At 39.8% G+C, this 13485-nt stretch overlaps 1 protein-coding gene across 3 annotated transcripts in view; it reads left to right on the top strand.

The window, feature by feature from the left end:
- The first annotated feature begins 203 nt into the window (after nucleotides 1-203).
- The window catches only part of vars2 (valyl-tRNA synthetase 2, mitochondrial), a 30522-nt gene continuing 17240 nt past the window's right edge, over nucleotides 204-13485 (top strand). For all 3 annotated transcript variants that reach the window (XM_054606714.1, XM_054606713.1, XM_054606712.1), the window contains exons 1-11: nucleotides 204-467; nucleotides 603-810; nucleotides 2603-2684; nucleotides 2763-2863; nucleotides 3570-3691; nucleotides 3772-3838; nucleotides 4412-4509; nucleotides 4598-4679; nucleotides 4851-4970; nucleotides 8382-8490; nucleotides 8602-8690. In XM_054606714.1, coding sequence (XP_054462689.1) covers nucleotides 616-810; nucleotides 2603-2684; nucleotides 2763-2863; nucleotides 3570-3691; nucleotides 3772-3838; nucleotides 4412-4509; nucleotides 4598-4679; nucleotides 4851-4970; nucleotides 8382-8490; nucleotides 8602-8690 — 1065 coding nt within the window. In that variant the 5' untranslated portion in view covers nucleotides 204-467; nucleotides 603-615. The remainder of the gene's footprint in view (nucleotides 468-602; nucleotides 811-2602; nucleotides 2685-2762; nucleotides 2864-3569; nucleotides 3692-3771; nucleotides 3839-4411; nucleotides 4510-4597; nucleotides 4680-4850; nucleotides 4971-8381; nucleotides 8491-8601; nucleotides 8691-13485) is intronic.

Genomic DNA, 13485 nt, shown 5'->3' with positions numbered 1-13485 from the left:
TGGTGTCGCATTGACAGAAATAGTCACACCAAACCACCGTGCTATTTCATGATATTATGTATCAAATGGATGAGCAGTTAGGCCATTCATATTGTATTTTTGGTGAACATCGTTTCCATATGTCATTTTATTTTTAAACGTAGGCAGGATGCTTCGTCTCTCTCTCTCGGTTTGGCGTGACAGCAGTTGTGTTGTGGGGAAGATATTTCCAGACGGACACTTGGTATTTCCTGGTGTCCGTGACATTCTATCAGTCCGTCAAAAACATCATCCACATGCCAAACATAATAGAAAAACATTATAAATACCGAGTGATATGAAATGACAATTGTCCTACGAAGTTATGAAACGATGCAACGTTTACATATAGTTAACAACATGATATAAATGCACTTTCTCGGGCTTTCAATGGAGAAGTTTAAAGGTCGTGGCTGTCATTTCTGAACACTCGCTGAATTGAAAGCACAGTAAGTACACAAAGCCAGTTAAAATAGTATCTGTACACGCAGATAAACTTATTTCACGTTAAGCTAATTGATTAGCTAACATACAGACGACTCTTTATGACACCACTGTGGTTCTGTGTTGGTTTTTTTGCGTAGCGTGTTATTGAGAATGTTGAGGGCAGGACGTGTCCTGAGTCTGAGGCTGACAGCCAGAGGAGAAGCCCAATTCTGCTCCAGCAACCCACCAAAACCTTCCTCCTCCTCTTCATCTCCATCTCAGTCAAACTCCTCTCCACGGTCCCAAGCAGAGAAACAGAGGCGGAGACGAGAGCGGGAAGAGGCCATACTGTCAAGTCACCACAGTGTAAGTAGGAAAGAAGCTTCAGAAAGAGACTGCTGTAAACAGCTCCCTCAACTCTGTAAATATTGATGATAATGTGAGATTAACACTATGTGTTTGAGAGAGATACTGAAGGTGGAACCCCTCCTGCTGCCTTAGACTGTCAAACCTCACTCCTCCAGTTTGTACTGCAGGCTCTCTGATTTGTAGTCTTCAAGCCCAATTAGAGGTCAACCTTTAGACTATGACATCATTAAGGTTATCTTCTTAAGGTATGGTCATATTAGCCTTCGTCGTTTCTTTTGGCCCTGTCAATGGTCAGTCTGACAGGCCTGCTTGAACTTGCCTGTAGTGCAGCCTTCAATCGAAGTAAATGAGTTACGGAGCAAATATGAACTCCTCCAGAGGCATGGAAGACATTGTACAACTGTTTTCAGAGGCTGAGAAGTATTCTGTGAGATTAGTGGCCATTCCCTTTAAGATAAAACCCAAAATGTACAACTGGAAGTTTGTCGGTTTGAGACATGTTTAAGTAAAGGAATAGTATCCTTAATGTACAGGCTGTATAGTGAAAGCAGCATACAGCATCAGCTTTAGTCCTCTCTCAGTGTCCAAACAATGTTCAGCCACAGTCCTGCTGTGTGGGTCACCTGTGTTTTGGTAGGGCTCAGAGGGCAACTGGCAATCACAGTAGTCTAATGCACAAAATGGAACAAATAAACTTGAAGCCTTAAAAGAGGATTTGAGTTGCAGCTGTGTAGGTCAAGCGTGAGTTGTTACTTGGCAGCTGACAGGCAGTTAAAGGTGGTTTAAATGTCTGAGAGCTACTACACAAACAATATGAGAGAGAAGCATTGTGTAAATCATTTTGCTGCTGGCATTCACAAATTATTCTGATGAAGTGGGACACATTTGAATGTATTTACAACTGTATCAAAGGTTAGTTGTGAATTGACTATGACTAACACATAATTGAAAACCAAACGTTTTGTCTCTTTTTTACTTCATCTTCCTTGCACTAATAAACTCTCACTCTGGAAAAAAATATAAAAAAACCAGTTAGGTTTCACATTTGCCCATTTCAGAAATTACCCATGCACTGCGTGGGACACGTGGGACTGAAATGTCCCAACGAGGAAGCAGCTGTGTCCTGCTTTTTAGGCACGCACATTTTCTAAAATAACCAGGTAGTACTTTTTTTTCATTATGAAATCAAATAAACGGTTTGAAAACATGAAGCCCTGTGATAGTCTGGCGACATGTCCAGGATGTACCCTGCCTTCGCCCAATGTCAGCTGGAATCGGCTCCAGCAACCTTTTTTTAACTACTAGTCCAGAAATCCTACACCATCATAACGGTGGAATTCTTACTAGTGGTTAAAAACTCCTCATCTTCAAACCCCCAAGCTTTGGTTTCATTTATGTCCATGTTTAATTCTGTCTGTTGAAGCAAGCACAGTAGTCTTCTTTGGTCATGTAAAATTGGATATTTTCATCTGCTTTTTGTTGATTTATTGGTTTATGTTCATTTACATGCCCCCCCCCCCCCCCCCCCCCATATCTCTGTGACCTCATGTTTTTGCCTAAATGTCCACATCATACGATCAATCCATTATTGTATTTTTTGTGTCTGTGGTTTATTCCTGTTACTCAGTGTATGTGATTTTATACATGGCAATCAATACTTTGGTTAAGATATCATATAGACATTTGATATCATAGTTCACTGCTCACGCAGTCCATACACACCCAGATGTATTAAAGTAGTGGTTCATCTGCAGTCAATGGTATAGTTGTGTGGTCTGTTGGATTCCAGACTGCTGAAGATGAAGCAGTGAAATGGAGTGAGAAGCAGGAGATCGTGTACGCTGCTCAAACACCTCCAGGGACAAAGAAAGGTGATTGACTTTTCCAGCAGCAGCTTGTCTACCGCTTGTGTCTCTCTGCACACTTTAAACGTGTGTTTTTCTCTGCAGACACCAGCTTGCTGTTCCCATCCTCGTACTGCCCAGAGTATGTGGAGTCCAGCTGGTATCAGTGGTGGGAGAAAGAGGGATTCTTTCGTCCAGAACAACATGTGAGGAATTTCAAACCAAACAACACAACACACTAACACTTCTTAAAAACTAAAGTGATGGCCCCTCAGTTAGTAATTTATATTTGACTTTCTTTTAGTAGAGCCTTTGATGTAATCTATATAATTTAAAATAACACAGAGCTATTGTGTTTCCCTTACAGACTGAAATTGAACAGTTAAATTAAGTGGCTTGTGCATTAACAGTTTGATTGCTGTTGGTTCTTTACATTTTTTGCATATAACCAATCTAATTAATGGTGACTGTATTTGCATAAACCAGAAGGTCACTGTTGTATTAATGTGTGATTTTGACACTGACTAATAGCCTGAGCCACATCACAAAGAAAGCACCAACACATTAGCTTTCTGGCTCCACTGTTCCCAAACTGTTTCTGTAATGTTCCATCACCTGTCATACAAATGAATAGCATGTTTAGCCACAGGTAGCAATACTAGGAAAACTAGTAGTAATAAGAGGTAAGTAAAAATGTTATTGATAGATTGTTTCTCACCAGTTTGTGTTCTGAAAATGAACTCCACTCTTCTTTCTTCATTGTTCTCAGCTGAGCCAGATTCCCAAAGCCTTTTTCACAGTCAACATTTGACTTGTAACAGCAGCAAAAGCTTTGTAGCAATGCATTGTAGCAGGTAGTAAATCAAACCCGTAGACTGGCACACCCACTCTCACACCTTTCATGTCCATCAGGAGAGGTTGTCTCACCGTGTGGATCAGACCTTCGCTCTGTGTATCCCTCCACCAAACGTGACTGGTACTCTGCACCTGGGCCACGCTCTCACTGTAGCTGTGGAGGACGCTCTGGTTCGATGGTAACATGTGCAGCATTGCCGCTATATGAGAATTGATCTGTTTGTTTGAGAAAGTAAAATATCAATTTGTAATCCATCAGGAGGAGGATGCAGGGCTACAGAGTCCTGTGGGTCCCTGGATGTGACCATGCAGGTATTGCAACACAGGTATGACAACTTCTTCTTCCTCTTTCATGACAGTTTGGGATTTATAGGATTGGCTAAGGTTTTCTTAATTTTCACATGCCCATATGTACACTTGCTGTAAATGTTGCTTTGTCTGGATCCCCTACAAACACAATTCCAATGGTCAAAATCTACAGTCCTCATTTGTTCAGTAACTTTATGACATCTAATTGATGTGACTTACTCCGACTGCTGAAGCTTCAGATTGGCTTCAGCTGAGCTGCAGAATGCATGGTTGGTCCCTCATCACTTTAATTAGAACTCCTGAACCACAGTAGACTTTAAGTTGTTTTCTTATGCCGAGCAGTTCTCCTTATAGCGTGTAAACTGAACTTGATGTGGAGTTGACATGAAGAAACAGCACCTTCACATAACAGACATCTCTTAGAGCCATGCAAATGAAAAGTTCTCTTCATGAAACGAGAAGGATATCAGTTGTTTGGTTGTGAGGTGGTAAGTGATTTTCTTCTGACTTTCCACAGACAGGTTTTTAGGACACCTCTCATTGTAAAGTACTTGTGCTGCATCTCATGTAGTCCTTTGTGTCTCTGTTAGACGGTGGTGGAGAGGAGACTGCTGAGGGAAGGAGGGAAGCGCAGACAGGACTTAACCAGGAAACAGTTTCTACGTGAGGTGTGGAAATGGAAGAACGAGTGAGTCTTCACATTCACATCATCACTCTTCATCCAGTGTTTGGGCTTCAGCATGTTTGCTTCACTCCGTCCATGTGTGTCCCCCCAGGACAGGAGAAGAGATCTACCACCAGCTGAGGAGGCTCGGAGCTTCTCTTGACTGGAGCAGAGCGTGTTTCACCATGGATCCAGTAAGAGTCCACTCATATGTGTCACTATCTTATTATAGCACCTGGGAAATGTGTAGTGTTTGTGTAGAATCACAAATATTCCTGATGGAGTTTGGAATATGTTGCTCCCAAGGGGTCGTATGTTCAGAGGATGTTGATGCTGATGTGTGATGTGTTTGAATGTGATTCCAGGGCTACAGCAGGGCTGTGACTGAGGCTTTTGTCAGGCTGAGTGACTCTGGTCTGATTTATCGCTCAGAGGCTCTGGTCAACTGGAGCTGTGCTCTGGAATCTGCCATCTCTGACATAGAGGTGTGTACAGTGAAGACAGCAGGTGGACTAAATAATGGATACCAGATATTCTAGCTGTAAATAAGTAAGGCTTTTCCTCTAATAATAATAATAATAATAATAATAATCTGTTTTACCAGTTTTAGAACAAAGAGAGCCATATTTAATAAGAACATTTGTGCTGTTGTTTTCATTGAGCTCCTGATTTACTGCGGCAGCTGCTCATTATGCAGTCAGCTCCTGGACTGATCCTGGTTCTGAACCTTATTATGTAGTGATCTTGATCAAATATACTTATTTCCAGCTCCACCTTAGATGAAAAAACTGATAGTATTACTCAGAATACGGCTCCTAAAATTCTGATATTATAATCTTAAGCATATATTCAATGATTAATACATTAGGAGGCAATCACACATTGATGGTAAACACAAAGGAGATGACGTAATACACTAATCAGCCGCTGGAGGGAGAGAGACGGACGGATCAGGTGGAGATGGAGAAGGAGATTTTACAGCTCCCGTCCACAGTTCTGTGTAACAGTAATCAGATATTGTGTTCATTAATAGAATCTTATCGCGACGTTTGAGTTTCTAATAATCCATTTAAGTTACACCGGGTAAAATAAGTATTGAACACGTCATCATTTTTCTCAGTAAATATATTTCTAAAGGTGCTATTGACATGACATTTTCACCAGATGTCGGTAACAACCCAAGTAATCCATACATACAAAGAAAACCAAACAAATAAGTTCAGAAATTAAGTTGTGTGTAATAAAATGGAATGACACAGGGAAAAAGTATTGAACACATGAAGAAAGGGAAGTGCAGAAAGGCATGGAAAGCCAAGACACCAGCTGAAATCTATCAGTAATTAGAAAGCAATCCTGCCCCTTGTCAGTCCAAATTAATATCAGCTGGTTCAGTCCCAACTGATGGCCTATAAAAAGGTGTCTCATTACCAAGGTGTCACACAAGAAACATCTCATGATGGGTAAAAGCAAAGAGCTCTCTCAAGACCTTCGCAACCTTATTGTGGCAAAACATACTGATGGCATTGGTTACAGAAGGATTTCTAAACTTCTGAATGTTCCAGTGAGCACTGTTGGGGTCATAATCCGGAAGTAGAAAGAAAATCATTTCACCATAAACCGGCCACGACCAGGTGCTCCTTGCAAGATTTCTGACAGAGGAGTGAAAAGAATTATCAGAAGAGTTGTCCAAGAGCCAAGGACCACTTGTGGAGAGCTTCAGAAAGACCTGGAATTAGCAGGTACAATTGTTTCAAAGAAAACAATAAGTAATGCATTCAACCTCCGTGGCCTGTATGCACGCTCACCACGCAAGACTCCATTGCTGAAGAAAAAGCATGTTGAAGCTCGTTTAAAGTTTGCTGCACAACATTTAGACAAGCCTGTGAAATACTGGGAGAATATAGTCTGGTCAGATGAGACCAAAATTGAACTCTTTGAATGCCATAATACACACCATGTTTGGTGGTCAAATGGCACTGCACATCACCCCAAAAACACCATACAAACAGTGAAGTTTGGAGGTGCGAACATCATGGTGTGGGGCTGTTTTTCAGCATACGGCACTGGCAAACTTCATATAATTGAAGGAAGGATAAATGGAAAAATGTACCGAGACATTCTTGATAAAAATCTGCTGCCATCTACCAGGATGATGAAGATGAAACGAGGGTGGACATTTCAGCAAGACAATGATCCCAAACACACAGCCAAGGAAACTCTCAATTGGTTTCAGAGAAAGAAAATAAAGCTGCTAGAATGGCCCAGCCAATCACCTGACTTGAATCCAATAAAAAATCTATGGAAAGAACTAAAGATCAGAGTTCATAGAAGAGGCCCACAGAACCTTCAAGATTTGAAGACTGTTTGTGAAATCACACCTGAGCAATGCATGCGACTAGTTTCTCCATACAGGAGGCGTCTTGAAGCTGTCATTACCAACAAAGGCTTTTGTACCAAGTATTAAATACATTTCAGTAAGCGTGTTCAAAACTTTTCCCCTGTGTCATTCCATTTTATTACACATAACTTAATTTCTGAACTTATTTGTTTGGTTTTCTTTGTATGTATGGATTACTTGGGTTGTTACCGACAGCTGGTGAACATTTCATGTCAATAGCACCTTTAGAAATATATTTACTGAGAAAAATGGTGACGTGTTCAATACTTACTTTACCCGCTGTATATACAACTACGTGTTTATATTTCTTATCCAACTACAATTTTCTCGTGGCTCTCCACCTGTGCTTTGTTTTCACCTCCTTTTCAGAGGCGGAAAGTTTTCCCAGACAGTGAGCTTGGTAAATCCAGCGGAATACATAATCTACCTCTGTCAAAATGTATCCTATATCTGCGCATCCATGAAAAGAGAGGCTCACCTGGCAGACACACAAACTGTGACTCCAACCTGTTGCTCTGCTTGATAAATACACATCAAGCATCCTAATAAATCTGGCCATGAATAACTAGTCAGTGTTCGACCCATCAATTCAGAATACAGCCACAGTAGCAGTCGCTGTGCCAGCTCTCTATGAGCTTTAAACATCCAAACACATGCAGTGCTTCCCTCTATTCTTCTCTCTAAAATGAATGGCACATATCAGTCAACGTGCATTTAGTTATTAGCTATTTTCTAGTTGGGTCTACTTTTGATAAAAATATATTTTTTGGATTGTACTTGCGGGTACCCTGTTTTTGATACTGCCAAAGCCTTTGATTGATTATATATAATGTCTTCAGCATCGAATCATTTTCCATCAGTCACACATGTGTACAACTACCATGATGTCATCATTGAATTCCTTTTACTGGTTTTAAAATCTTAATTTAAGGTCCATATGTCATTTGTCGTCACATGACCTACAGTGAAAATGGACCTTTGGTATGTGATAACAGGTGTTTATGTGGGGCAGTGGGTTTCCTGTACACAACTGAGCAAGTTTTCATCAGGGAGCTTTACAATCTGTACAACATACAACATCCTCTGTCCCAGGAACATCAAAGTTATTAATGGGAATTAATGGGAATTGAATTCATAAAGAGAGAAGAGGAAAGAGGAGCTCGGTGTATCCTAAGAAGCCCTAACTATGAACCTGACTGAATTTTAACACTCCAAATCACATAATGTGCATTGCCTCCTGGTAAACGTGGTCCATTTTTAAAACATGGCTGGTTACATGAACAGAAGGATGAGGTCCACTGTTTCCTGACAGCTTTCATAAAACAGTTATGATATCACACTTTGTAGCAGCCCTCAGCATTCCTCTTATTGTGTCCACCTGTTGTACATTTTTTTAGGTGGCGGATCATCATTCATTTTGTTCTTTATTACTTTGCTGTAATAACAAAAAAGTCTGATTGTAGAGATGGTAAATGTAGCTGTGTGGATTTGCTGTCAGGTTGACTCCATGGAGCTGTCTGGGCAGACCATGCTATCTGTTCCTGGTTATGAAGACAAGGTGGAGTTTGGAACAATGCTTACCTTCGCCTACCCTTTAGAAGGCCATGGTGAGTGTGTGTGACTGACTGGAAAAATAGGATGCATGGTCGATGTTGTTCTTCGGTTTGATGTTATGTTATATTATATTATGATTCCCGCCCATTTTCCCTTTGTTTTAGATGGAGAGGTGGCGGTGTCCACCACCCGTCCTGAGACCATGCTGGGAGATGTGGCTGTAGCTGTTCACCCTGACGATCCTCGGTATCAGGCTAGTACCAATTTTTATGCATCCTTTGACCGTCCGTCTCATTCTGGTGAATGCGTTATCTGTATGCCTTCAAATCTGAGAAAAATGTAATGGTGCTCCGTTAGATCATGGGACAGATCATGTGACAGATCATGTGACACTTAAATTGCGCACAGGTGGACTTTATTTAACACATAATGTGAACTCTGAAGGTAATGGGTAGTATCAGATCTTATTCAGGGTTTCATTGCAAAGGGGATGAACACATAAGCACGCTGCACTTTTCTTTTTTCAGTATTTTTTAAAACAAGTATTTTTTTTCATTTCCCAAACCCAAATCAAAATGAACTGTTGTAGCTCCTTAAGGTGAAGCTATTTTGAACTACTTTATATACGGTTAGCTGGTTTAGTCCAATGGTTCCAAACCAAGGGGCCGAGCCACCTTCAAAGGGTCACCAGGTTCATTTTAGGGGGAGTGAGAAGATTAAAAATGTAGGAGAAAAGAAAAAAAATTTAAACCTTTGATAATTTTACCACTTAAGGCTTTGAACGGTTATTTAATTCGTACCACGTCGGAAGTTACAAGAGAAAACTCTTCTTTGTGGAGCTTTTAGGGACTTCTGTACATCTGAAACACATCTCTTTTATTAGAGATCACAAACCAAAATGTATAGTTGTGTTGGAGTAAAAAGTACAAAATGTCCTTTTCAGTTGCAGTAGTGTAGAAATATTTACTAGCATAGAATGGAAATACTCAAGTCAAGCACAATAACTTAAACTTTACTCAGGCACAGTATTTGAGTAACTAAATGTACTAAGTGACACCACCATTGATCATAGTATATGTATTCAGAAAGTGTTTAGCCCCCTTCACTTTTTCACATTTTTCTATGAAGTAACCTTTTGTTAAAATCCTTAAAATCCTTTTTTCCCCCTCATCAATCTATTCTCAATACCTTATAATGATGAAGCCAAAACAGGATTGAAGATTGTTTTACAAATATATTTAAAAGAGAAACAACAATACCACATTGACATAAGTATTCAGACCCTTAAAATCCTGTTTTCACTTAGTTATTCTGCTGTATTAAGTCTAGACTGATTGAATTTAAACAATTTAATTATACGGCTGCAACATCAGAAATGCATTGTGTAAGTAAGTGTTCTGTAGAATCTACTGAGGAAAAGCTAATGGAGAAAACAGACAGACCTTTGAATTAAAGCCTGACAAATCAAGCTACAGTAATCACATTGATGTGAGCATGCTGCAAATCAAAGATATTAACATAAATAAGGCAGTTAAAGTTACTTATTTGCTCACACTAGTTATTCAACTACCACTACCACAATGTAAATAGCAAAGCAATTGATAGATTTCAATCATTTCATGCTATACTTGACAAAATAACTAAAGCCCCTACAAGTTGAGATACCCCTACCAGAGGTAAAAATAAGCACAGCAATGTTTGTTCATGACTTTTAAGAGAATCTAAACCCATGAGTTTTGACTGAGGTGCCTCTACCTAGGAAATTTAAATAATGCCTTGATGATATATAATATGTGCGGCAGTTGCGTTTATCATGGGCTCATTTTCCATGCCCAGTGTAAAATTACAGTCACAACACAGAAGAGGCTTTTTCTCTCTTTTCTGTGGACTTGAAATTAAGACATCAGCACATTACAAGATCTGGTGAATCTGTTTTATTGACTGATTATCTGACCACAGCAATGTGCTTTCTTACGCTGTGACATGGTTGTGTGGATGCAGCATTACGTTTTTATATTTTTCTTGTATTGTCTGGTTAGCGAGCTAGCTTGCTAATTCCACCTCATGCTGCTGTAAAGATTGAAAAGTCTCTCAAACATTTGTGAATTTAAGTTTCCAAGCAAACCTGGGATATGTGTATGCTAACCATTAGCATAAGCATAAAGCTATTCACAGGCTAATTGAAAGGGTAAAGGCTACTTAACTAATCCATTCTCCACAGTCTGCAGAGTCGGGAGATGTTGTTTTAATAGGGAGGGATAGGGAGGGGGATTTGTTGGTGACCAAAGCTGCCTCCATATAAATCACCTGGCTCCACATCAGCTAATAGCTAAATTAAATTGCAAAAGCAGGGTTTCTACCAGTAGAGGGCATTCACTATGCATATGTATATTACAATATGTAGAATTCAAATAATTTGGACTAAAAGGAACCTAGGACCTGAATCCATCAACAACACTAGTAAATACCTAAAGACATAGATTTGGGGTCTAGTTACTCTTCAGTGTAGTTTTTGCAATGGATGGATTCTTTTTTTAAATAGTGAAAATATATCTGCTTTTTCAAATTTGGACTGGATGTTCACAGACGGTTATTGCATACAATAAAGTAAAGACTTAAGCTATACCTTTGCCCATCTTCGAAATACATACACCTTAACCTGTTATTATTAAGGTTTCATTTCTTTCTCTGTTCAAAAGAGTGTTATCCTACAGTAGCCCCCAATAGTTAACTTTGGGTTACTTAAAGTAATCCCCAGTTCTTTGATAACTGAGTGAGGTGTTTCACTATGGGGATTCGCCATGAAGTGGCAATACTCCCTCAGCTGTGAGCCAGAGATACGGCCTCAACAATCCAGTGTGACAGCCTCTGGCAGGACAATGGCTTGCCTTTTGTGGATTTAGCCCATGACACAAACAGCTGATCCCCTGTCCTGAAACCTGCTGATCTCCTCACATACACATCCAGTGTCCACAGCGGGCATAATGTGTTAAGCCTTTGCTCCTCTGCTGAGGAGAATGGAGTGGCGTGAAAAGCTGAAATTTCTACTGTGGGACATCTGTAGGCTGACTCCCCTACCTGAGGCACAAGAGCCAGATCGGGCTGATGCCAGACCTTGGTGAGCCCTGGAGCAAACTGCAACTGCAATAAATAGCTCTACGAAACAGGATTTAACCCTGGGCAAACAGCATACCGTAAGAGTTTGCTCGCCATGACACGTAAGCTCATCTCAGGGTACTTAGCTCAGCTAACCAAAACCTGGTAGTCTCTCCATAACGCGTGTGGTGTAATGCCAAAAAAATACACTTCTTCCGAAGTACTTACTCAGCAAATCAAGATTAAAGCGGTGAACTGCTTTCAAACGTATTCCTTAACCGGTCGTCTGTGGACTGTGGAGCAGGGAGTCCTAGCACAGTTTGACCTCTCTGTCACTGACAGACTTGGTCTCATTGGATCTTCCATAGTTGGTCATGCCAAGGCAATTCCTGTAGGGAAACACCAAATTAATTTCGAAAAAGACCTGTAGTCGTAGTCCGCACTTCAAGTCAAATCATAAAGGGGGGGGCCCTATTGGTGTACTGATTTAAACAAAAACAACATGTGTGTGTTATCTTTGAGTAGTATAAATGATGATACAATGAGCCAACATGACACGTTTCCACAGGATTTTATTGAAAACTTTGAAAAAATCAGACTATTCATAACCTGAATCATAAATAAATAATTGATATACACAGTCTAGATATACACTTGTATCCTCCATTTTTGCATATGCTTATATAGCCTATTGTTGTTTTTACATTCAAATCAGCAATAAAAATACGACATTTAGACTTCTATTTACTATTCCTACTTCCTACTACCTAAGATGTACCTAGTTTTACCAGGATACATTAATTTAAGGGACATTCTTCACAATATACTGTCTTTGGGAGACTGTGGATCATCGGTAGAGCAAGGACGTCCTCCAATCAGAGGATCGGCTGCTCAATCCCCGGCTCCGCTAGTCCATGTTGATGTGTCCTTGGGCAAGACACTTAACCCAAAGCTGCTTCCGCAGGCTGTGTCTGAACCTGATGGCATCCCTGGCTGAGTGCTGACCCAGCGCGTAGCCCAGCGCACGGTCTTAGTAATCACGTAGTTAACGTTGTGAATTCAAACAAAACATTTGCTTAGGTTAAGGAAAAACATCATAGTTGGGCTTAAAATCTTCAAACTATCCACCCTGTTTTTAGGTCTTAATACTACGTCATCACACTCCCAGAGTATTTTCTCTAACGGTCTAATAATGATGCGGATGGATATATAAATATATGTATATATATATATAAAAACCTTTTGGATTTTCTATTTTCCGTGTGTGTGATAGGGTATTATTTTCAAAGATTAACAAAGGTATTGACACAAGTTTTCTTCCGTGTGTGTGATAGGGTATTATTTTCAAAAATTTAGGTATTGACACAATCTTTATAGTATGCAATAACATTGCGAAGTTTTCTTCCAGAGATAAATCTGATATGGTAGACACTAGGTAGACACCTACATTTTCACTATTTTTGTTTTGGGGAGGATCCAAACATCAACAAAAAAAACCTTGTAATGCATTTAAATATTTATATTATAAACAAACACACAATATAAGAGTATAAGAGTACCAAACAATGCGCACCAACAGACCATACCATACAACCATCCATTTCAAATACTAGACATATTAAAGTTATCAACAACAAAAATGGTTTGTTCTACCTAAAACTAAAGACTTTTGGAGATTTGTTCCTCTACTATATATCGTTATATCGCATAACCCTAGAAGATGCCGACCAAATGCACACGGCATCTGTATAGTAGAATCAAACTAGGAAATGCAATTCCTGCAGAAAATGCGTGTGAATGCTGATAGCTTAAAGGAATTGCAAAGCATTACTGAGACGGGGGCCGATATGCTCAAATGTTCTAGTCTTAGTTAAGACTTTTAGTACTATTGCTGGCTTTAAAAGTTAAAAAAATACCAATAATGTAAGGCAGATGATGAACATTGTGTATGT

This window comes from Anoplopoma fimbria, chromosome 10 (genome assembly GCF_027596085.1).
Source record: "Anoplopoma fimbria isolate UVic2021 breed Golden Eagle Sablefish chromosome 10, Afim_UVic_2022, whole genome shotgun sequence".
Taxonomy (NCBI): Eukaryota; Metazoa; Chordata; class Actinopteri; order Perciformes; family Anoplopomatidae; genus Anoplopoma; species Anoplopoma fimbria.
The sequence above is the reverse complement of the archived record's forward strand: the minus strand, read 5'-3'. Positions and strand labels throughout refer to the sequence as shown.